The 9746-nt window shown below is 40.4% G+C and overlaps 1 protein-coding gene across 2 annotated transcripts; it reads left to right on the top strand.

Annotated features, from left to right (window-relative positions):
• The first annotated feature begins 1465 nt into the window (after window positions 1–1465).
• On the top strand, window positions 1466–8984 carry cpeb1b (cytoplasmic polyadenylation element binding protein 1b). Of its 2 annotated transcripts, none has more exons than XM_057337632.1 (12): window positions 1466–1563; window positions 2047–2215; window positions 2988–3179; window positions 3643–3854; window positions 4603–4855; window positions 4960–5073; window positions 5156–5245; window positions 5627–5763; window positions 6121–6319; window positions 6418–6512; window positions 7615–7695; window positions 7780–8984. In XM_057337632.1, the coding sequence occupies exons 1-12, from the start codon at window positions 1549–1551 to the stop codon at window positions 7888–7890; spliced, it is 1668 nt and encodes a 555-aa protein (XP_057193615.1). In that variant the 5' UTR covers window positions 1466–1548; the 3' UTR covers window positions 7891–8984. The 2 variants fall into 2 exon arrangements, with proteins under 2 accessions (XP_057193615.1, XP_057193605.1); XM_057337622.1 differs by having other exon boundaries at window positions 5156–5260.
• The last annotated feature ends 762 nt before the right edge of the window (window positions 8985–9746 follow it).

Genomic DNA, 9746 nt, shown 5'->3' with positions numbered 1-9746 from the left:
TGTCTTTAAAACATACTCCCTGCACTAACGTGGAGTTGGGCACGTAAGCAGTAGTCAAATGCAAAACCCAAGATCAGTGCTGCCCCCTGGAGGAAATTATTCAGTAGTCTTTAATATTTGGTTTCGAACACGCAGCAAAACCGTGATTCGGTCTCTATCACGATGCAAAATAAAGTTGTTGTTGTTGACATTAGTTGTGTATTTAATACAGATCAATTTATTTCTGTGCAGAACGACCAAATGTTGCTATCCATGGTCCTGATTTATATTTAAAAAAATCTCACCTGGCACATCTTGAATAATTATGAAAAACAATGTCCAGACAAGTAATACATTTACTAATGTCACTTTCTTAATTTTGGTCATAAGTCTCAATATTTTGAGATTAATTGAACATCGAACATCGATTAACCTCAGACGGCATTCCGGACTATAGTCTCCATTTCAGAAGGACTTTTACACTAGATGCTAGAAAATAATATAAACGTAATTAGTTGATGTGTGTAAAATATATATTTACATTTTAAAGCAATTTTATTATAATTATATATTAATTTGGTTAACAGTTTGTTGTTTTAAATTGTTAAAATTAAAAATGTTTGGACGTAGTAATTAACGCTGCCTTCACGTGCTCGCGAAAATTCAATAATTCCCACTTCAACCCGGAAGTACCGTCTTGATAGTAACATTAAAAAGTATTTAGTAACATTAAAACAAATGTTACTCTAGGACCCGGTGTCTGTGAAACAGTTTATCTTAAGCCAGGACTATGGCTCAGTTGAATTAAGATATTTATGTCGCTTTTATAAAAATGTCTTGAAAGAATACATTACCGGTGTGCATCTCGACACAAATCATTGTCACTGATATATTTTAAGATATTTCTGGGCAAGTTATATTCAGTTAAGACAGGGCAAACATTCATTTTAGTCTGGGACTAGCCTTAAGCCTTGTCTGTGAAACCGGGCCTTGATTTGATGGCATTAAAACATTACGGGGCGGTTTCCCGTACAGGGTTTAAGACTAGTAGACTAAAATAAAGCTTAGAGCGTCTAAACTGAAAACAGCTTGCACTGGCATATCTTAAAATATATCAGCGCCATTGTTTTGTCTCAAAATGCACACAAAACTTAATGTTTATTTGTAAGACACGATTTGTAAGAAACTATTTAATTGTCCTAATTCCATTAAGGTCTAGTCCTGGTTTAATTCCCTGTCCGGGAAACCACCCGTACAAGTATCTGCGAAAGAGCACCGTTCTATAAATTATTTCAAATTAGCACGTAAAGTCATTAGCCTTCAGTTTTATTAGCTTTATAGGTTTTCGTCGTATAATTAAAAGTGACGTTTGCGTGAAGTGCCCGCCCCTCATGAATAACAATTAACCAGTGTCCTGTGATTGGTTACTGAAGTGACTCAAGTGAGTCCCATTGCATAGGTTCGTGACCCCAACACAGGTGTCATAAATTAAGACAAATTTTCTGTCGAAAGGTTTAAAACGACTAGGAGAATTAGACCGAGTGTTGTTTTTTCTTTGGCAGTCCCACCATGGCGTTTTCTCTGGTGAGTAATTTCAAAAGAGAAAGCGTGCCAGCTCGGTTTTTTCACGTGCATGGGTTTGTTTGCTTTAATTTTCTCGATAAAATTCAAGTCGTATTAAAGTTTAGCCCATGTCTTATTTACTTTTGTGGTGGAAAGAAGAAATGCTGGTCAAGAAATAGTAGTATTGATTGTTTACACCGCTATAGGCTTTATGGCCTTGACCTTACCATTGCCTGCTTTCTTTGTGTTCAGTTTAGCAACGTACGTTAACCAAAGTATCGATGCACTTACACCAATAACGTTGTTCGTCTTTATTAATAAAGCTCACTTAAATACTTGTAATGATATGGACAAGAGCAGTTTCAGGGAAATTCGACCATTTTACTTATTTATTGCTAAGTTAACTAACTGTTAAAGTATTAAAATGACAGGGGACGGAAGGCTTGCTGTGCTTCAACCCAGCTCTGACATGACACTTAGCCTATACCTGTTTTATTCCCACAGAGAGAAAATCCCAGACTTCTTAACTGCCTGGATTCAGACATCCCAGCCCTGTCCACATGCAGCAATGCAGACGCGTTCTGCAGGATGAACACAATGCTGGGAAATTCACTGGACCTCAGTGGGGTGTGCACAACTCCTACTGCCAAGTGCAAGCGGGATCCTTTTCATGGTAAATCTTTGAGCATCACATTTTTGTCACAACCTCTGGTAAAAGGCACACAAACTCCAAGCCTGTAAGATGCTAAATGCCTTTAAAAGAGATTGTTTTCCCATACAGGTTACATATCCATAACCTTTTGTTACTGCGTTTGCTGAACAATAATACCGGTTCTCCACATTCGTCTGTTGCTGTGCTGTTCCTAACCTCCGCTTTGGCCCTGCATTCAAGCATCACGTACACGCATAGGGAATTGTTAAAGCACCGGTCATGCCATGTCATGCAGGCGAGCCCGATGATGCTGAATCAGGGCTGGAGCAAGCAGTTGGATGCTGTCCAGCTCGGCACGAGCAGCCCAGATTGCTCATTCTTCAGTAACTTGGCCAATAGAAACACTCCTGCGAATCGGTTCTTCATCACTTAGCCTGCAGCTAGCAAACTCGCTCTCATTGCCTCCTCGAACAGGAGTCCGAGGTGGGGAGGGTGCTGTCTCTTTCCTTGAGAATTTGTCAGGAATGCTCTGTGGTGTGGCATCAGTAGAGACCAGGGGCTGATGTCATTAACAAGGTGCTGTGAGGGCAGCTGCGCCTGGGTCACATGCAGGGTGGGTCGTCTCTGCGGAGAGAGCTGCTCCCGTACGGTGTAGCCAGGCAGAAGGCGGCGATCGTGATTAATCTGTGATTCTAGGGAGTTTATGCTATCTCGAATCTGCATGCCTTTTATTCCCACTGTTAATGCAGAGTCACCCAACAGCGTGTGTTTTATTTGCGGACACTGTTAACAGATCGTCCGGAGTCGGACCTGTCTGCGGTCCGGAGCAGGATGCTTTTCCCCACCAGTGGCCAGGACTTGTCCAGGGGTCTGCCTGACATCAATAACTGGGATCTGGGCCTACAGTCCCTCAGCTTGTCTGACTGGGAGAGACCGTGGAGCAGCCACGATACAGAACATTCTTCACAGACCACCGCCAGCTCACGTGAGTTAATTGTGATGCTAAACCTGTCTTGTGAGCTTTTTTTTCCCCTTCAAGCTCATTTGTACTGCGTGGATGGCATTAATAGTGTTTTAGTTATGACACTGCAGGTGGAGCTGATTTCCAAAACTAATTCATTTAATACGATATCATTATAAATAGTCTCACCTATGGTATAGGAGTTCACTGACCAGGGCAGGATTTAATTGAATGTTGAGGTGGGAGATTAAGTCAAGTTGTTTTTGTTGACTACTATCACAGATTCTCAGCCTGCCTCGTACTAGTGATTTTTATTAGTACAACTACAGTAAGGGAGCTGCCCCCTTATTGCAGCTGTTTGTGTTGTAGGGTATCTGAAGGAATATAAAGTCATCTTTGCATCATTGTCTTTTTTATTTTTTGCCCATGATTGTGGTTTGCTTTGTATTTCCTTCACATCTACTTTTTTTTTCCTTATGTTCTTCAGTGCAAAGTGTTTTGGGGGGCACTCCCAGCCAACTCTCAAAGAAGTTACCAAGTTTCTCTGACTCCTCGATGGGTGCCACAGACTTCCTCGAGAAGTTTCCAGGCATGGCACGCTTAAATTCTCAGTCTTTCCTGGACTCTCACTCCATAAGCCCCATAGATTCAGAGACCAGCGGATTCAGTTCTGGTTCAGATCACCTCTCAGACCTGCTGGTAAGGACTCTTCAAATATACAACGTGGCAATGTCCAAAGATTTCTAAGGTGCAAGTTTACTGTTGTCAGTTTAGGGCTGCATGATTAAGTGTTAAATACGAAAGTCTAAAATCGATTTGAACTAATAAAATGCATTTACAAAGTGAAAATGTTATATTAAAATAGCATGTTTCACATTCTTTCTGATTGGTTATCTTTCACATTTGTGCGTTCACATACGCACATACAGACACTAAAGGGGGTCGCACACCAGATGCATGAGCCGCGCAGCGTCTAAGTCAACTCTGGTAGATGTGGTAGAATCGAGAGGTTTTCTGTATTAATGTGCTGTTTTTCTGTTATTCCCAAACAGATAAATGCATCTTTCAGCTTATGGTTAAGTCAGCGTGTACATTAAATTAGATGTTATTTGACTGAAGTCTTTAATGTGATGCGTTGTGTTGCTGCAGGACTTGGAACAGTGTCCTGGTGTGTGTACACTCATAGAAAACAATGTTCATTTTTAAGTTATGGTGCTGCATGGCTCGGCACTTCCGAGTCCGATGTGTGACCCCCTTGACATTGACTTAGGCCAGTCTCTCTGTTTTCCCCATTGACTTTACTGACTGTTTGTAGCTTTGTGACGCGTTAAAATCATTCAGTTTTTGCAAACCAAATGCATTTGAGGTCTTTGGATATTTTGCAATATATATTGTTTTGTATATTAATATTTTGTTTTGACAATCCATGCTTCCATTTTCCTTGCAGTCCTCTCTTAGGATCTCACCGTCAATGCCGTTCCTTATGTCCAATATGCAAAGGGATCCTCTCAAGCTGGCTCTGGGATCTCGTTTGGACCACAGCAGTTCTCCTCTCACTCCACCGCCCAGTGCCACTCTAAGTGGTGGTCTGTCCCACCGCTGGCCTGGTGCCTCCATCTGGCCCAATTGGGACCTGATGAAGACCCCTGAGAGCCCCTTTAGCATTGAAAGAGAGGCCTGGCTTCACAGACAGGCAGCATGTATGATCTGTTGTATACCATAATGCATGAAATGCCCTTAACCTTCTCAATACATGTTTGATGTTCAGTTCGTAAGTATAATAATGTGAACATTTGCTTGACAGCCATTAATGAAGCTACCTTCACATGGAGTGGACAGTTGCCTCCCAGACACTACCAAAACCCCATCTATTCCTGCAAGGTGTTTTTAGGAGGCGTTCCCTGGGACATTACTGAAGGTATGGGGAACATTTACATCTGCTGCTTTGTGTGTATGTGTTGGTTATAGGTTTGTGTAAAGCCTTTTCTCTTTGTCTCCAGCTGGATTGATAAACACTTTTAAATGCTATGGCCCTCTGAGTGTGGAGTGGCCAGGTAAGGATGGCAAGCACCCTCGCTGCCCTCCGAAAGGTAATATGCCCAAAGGTAATGCTTAAAGGGTAGGATTCTTATTTCATTACAGCACTGGGGCGAGACCGTGTGGTGAAGGGCACTGAACTACTTGGTGGATATAAGTCTTCATATATCTGGTGGTATTTGTTCTGGGAGTTAAGACCTTGCACATTTTTATACCTTACGCACTAGTTGGAAACTTTTCAAAAAAAATAAAAAACAACTGTGATTGCTGGTAACTTTAGTTCACTTTAAGTAACATCACCCTTAAAGTTAAACTCAAGCCTGTGTTTTACTAAGTAGAGCACTAGAGGGCATCACTGTTTTGTTTGTAATTGAAATGGGTCTTGTGGACTCATTATCTCAACATGAATTTGTGATAAATCCGTTTCTCTTCAGGATATGTATACTTGGTGTTTGAGTCGGAGAAGTCTGTGCGTGCCCTGCTGCAGGACTGCACTGAGGACCTGCTCCATCCTGAGGGTTACAGCGAGTATTACTTCAAAATGTCCAGCAGAAGAATGCGCTGCAAAGATGTACGTTTTCCATATGTCATGGGGATAACGTGAGGCTGGTGCACTAAATGCTATTTAATACTTTTCAGGGTTACCAGATCGGAGTAACAAACCTGGTCCAATTATAGGGAAACTACAAATGTCGTTCCCATATCTAAAATGCATATTTTAGTTACGGTTTACAGAGTGTTATGCATGCTTAGTGTGTGTGTATAGTAATCAAACAAGTGGGAAAACTGGACCTGGCAACCCATTTTGCATCCTTTTTGAAGACCGATATCCTCATACAGTGTAACTGGATGGAAATTGGCACAGTTTGCATTTTGTCGTCAAGTCACTTTTGGATGAGTATATAGTTTCACTTTCTCTGGTCCTCAGGCACAGGTGATACCATGGGTGATTTCAGACAGTAACTTTGTGAGTTGCCCCTCTCAGAGGCTGGACCCAAGGAACACTGTGTTTGTAGGGGCTCTACATGGTATGCTCAACGCCGAGGCCCTGGCCAGCATCATGAATGACTTATTTGGAGGAGTTGTGTATGCAGGCATTGACACAGACAAGCACAAGTACCCAATTGGTGAGCCATTTGCTTTAAGCGTCCCCTACTATTCAAGTAAACTTGTATTTCCATAATTCCTGTGTTTGCTACTCTGTATGGTTTTCCTTTTTCTCTAGGCTCCGGACGTGTAACCTTTAATAATCAACGTAGTTACCTGAAAGCTGTGAGTGCTGCCTTTGTTGAGATAAAGACACCCAAATTTACAAAGAAGGTTAGTGTTTTTTTTTTATTAATAGAGCACTAAAGTAACTAAAGTCTTAAGTCCCAGTGAAATAAAATATTACAATTCTATTTTTTCATAATTTCTTGCAGTGTTTATTGTAAAGCTTATCTGTGTGGGTCAATCTCTTTGAAGATTGAGGGCACATGAATTTTAGTTAAAATCTACAAAAATGCACTTCTGCCTTCTAGTGACAATCAATCTCAAATTATGTAAATTAGATGGCCTGGGCATAGCATCCGTTAACTCCTACCCTTCAACTGTCAGTCTGATACCACTTCCATTTCAAAATGCAACGGCTGTTTTTATTAGGGCTGGGTTTGGCCAGGGCCATTCCCAATCAATTGCAATACTGTTTAATAAAAAAATGTAAATAGAAAATCGATCCAAGTACAACTTGCTTTGGATTATCTGGGGTATTTAACATCTCACTAATAGTCCATCACATACCAGTAGTCACATAATTTACATTAAATCCAATACAATTCCCATTAAATCTAAGTTTTCTATTGTGTTTTAATGTTAGTTTGTGCATACTTCAGATTGCAATTTAGGAGCCAGAATAATTAATTACTTGGTTATTGTTTGGCAGCGAAGCATGCGGATCGTTTTACTTTCACTTTTTAAACTTAGGTTTTGTGATACCCTCAGCAACATCCGTAGCTTAAAAAAACTCAATCACAAAGAACCTGTTATGTGCGCTCCAAGCATCCATCATTAAAAACTAAGCGCACCCACATGTCTGCTTTGGAAACTGGAGTGCCATGCTTGAGACAATGGCCGTGTGTACTATATATGAAGTTAAAACGTGATTTAAGAAATTTATCTGAAGTAGCGATTGGACTGTCGATACACTAAAAAAAATTGCGACTTGCTGCATTTTTATCTTTGCACAGCCCTAGTTTTTATACATCCAATCAATTTGCTGTGAAAAATGCAAGCCACCGCCACTTTTTCCTTTCAAAATTCTTTCACTTGCAAATGCAGCAAAATACGGAGGTTACAATGATTGCAGTTTCCCATTCATGGGGACACAAGTTGGTCTTAAGCAATTGCAAGCATTATTCTTCATGAGAGCTGGTTTTACTTTTAGGTTCAGATTGACCCATACCTGGAGGATGCCATCTGTCAATCATGCAGTCGTGAGCCTGGGCCATTCTTCTGCAGGGACAAGGTGAAGGTTTTATTGTTGGTGTGTTTGGCATTTCTCTCTTCTGCCATAAGTGCTAAATGGCTTTTTTTTCCCCTATTCCGGTAGACCTGCTTCAAATACTACTGTCGCTCCTGCTGGCATAGGCAGCATTCCATGGACATCCTCAGCAATCACCGCCCTCTGATGCGAAACCAGAAGAAGCGGGACATCAACTGAAGCCACGCATGGCTGCTCTTTGCCTCAGCCTGCTACCCCAGGAGCACTGCTCTAGAGTTGGTCTCCCCCAAAAAAAGCCCTTCCAGGAGTTAGGGCTTGGGGAAACAGTGTAGAAAGTTCACTGTCGCACTTTCTTTTCAGTTTGGCTTGTTCACTTTGGCACTGTACACAGTGAGATGGGTTAGCTGGGACCCGTGGATGGGAAGACCCAGAGTTTTTGACTCAGTTGAGATTTAGGCCATGGTTGAAGGGTTTTTTTCTTTCTCCTTTAACAGGTTGCTATTTGTTTTTGGTAAACATCATTCTAAAGTCTCATTGTTTAACAGATGGAAGCCATACAGTGCCTTTAAATTGGTTTTCCCTTCACACTAGCAACTTTTTCATGGCACTTTTTGCCAGTGTTTTTTACTTTTTTGAGACGCAACTACAAAAGCCAGATTTTCATCATGACATTTAGCAGTTTTAGTTTTCACAAATTTTTACATGAAACAGTTTTAAGGTATGGCATGGAAACGGTTGAATAGCAATCTACCTGGCGGCTTTTTAATTTTTTCGTGTTTTTTTGTTTTCTCTGTGTTTTGGGAGTATATTTGCATCATCAGTGTTCTGTTTGGTAGAAAGAGGTTTGTGCATAACTTTGCTAATAGCCAATCCAGACCATTTTCAGTGCGTGCCTCCACAAGGCATTGCTTTTACTGCTCTCATCAGATTTCAAATCAACTTGTATTAATCCAAAATGAGAATGGCCATCGACTGCACGTAGTTTTATTGCACTTTTTAATTTGCACTTTGTAAAGGGGTAGGTTTTTAATCACTTGTTATACATCAGCAGGTGTTGTGGGTGTGTTCCCAAATGGTTGCTTGTTGAATTTAAAACTATAGACTTCCCTTGAATGTACCAAGAGCCTTAGCAGACTAAATGCAAATATCACTTTATTCCATCCTCTGCTGTATGTCTGAATGGATAACTTCACATTCAGATAAAATTTTGGAATATGCATTCCATGCAAAGCCATTTCCAAAGCTCCTGTCGTTCTACCTCGTTGTTTGCTTTAAAGGTGAAGTTCAATTTTTGACTGCACAATAAAGGTGTTTAAGCATTCATCTGGGTTTGTGTCTTTCTGTTTAATGGTTGAAGCATATTTAAGTGTGCTGCTGCTCTTACTCAAACAGGGACGTAGTCATCTGAAGTACAGAAGTAATATTTTATTTGGGTATCTGACGATAAATGGTCAATTTAATGTTATCAATATCGGTTGTGATTATTCGCTTACTGCTATTAGCAAAACATTGACAGTTTAAGGCAAGTTTACATCTCCCTTGCAGAATCTGGAAAATGCAGAATTTGGGGGAAAATAAGGAATTTTGAAAATTAAGGTTTAATTTGTATTTAGTCCTGCCCTGGACAAGTTATTTTACGAACGAAATGTTAAAGTTCACGCCTAAGAATAAAAAAAATAGCGCAGCTCAAGTTTACATCCCCCTGATTATGAATACTGTATAATGTTACCTGCACAATCAATAACAGCTTTTTGTCATAGCTTAATAGTTCAAGGGTTTCTTGTTTGTCCTGAGTCATTAAACTGTCCACCGATCTTTAGATAAATTATCTAGGTCCTCCAGAATCTTTGCTTTTTCAGCATTTCAGTATATTTGACTCATGTCTAGCAACTGTATGATGCTGAGATTCATCCGTTTACGTTGAGGACAATCAAGAGACTCATTAAAAACTATTACAATAGATGGTAACATTCAGTGATGCTCATGAAGGCAATACGATTCATTCAAAGTCAGGTGGGTGTAAACCTCTGAAAATGTTTTTTTGGTGTAAATTGTTAGTTTTGTTTATTTTTTTC

The sequence above is a fragment of the Triplophysa rosa genome, linkage group LG1 (genome assembly GCF_024868665.1).
Source record: "Triplophysa rosa linkage group LG1, Trosa_1v2, whole genome shotgun sequence".
Classification (NCBI taxonomy): Eukaryota; Metazoa; Chordata; class Actinopteri; order Cypriniformes; family Nemacheilidae; genus Triplophysa; species Triplophysa rosa.
This window is presented reverse-complemented; position numbering and strand designations above follow the sequence as displayed.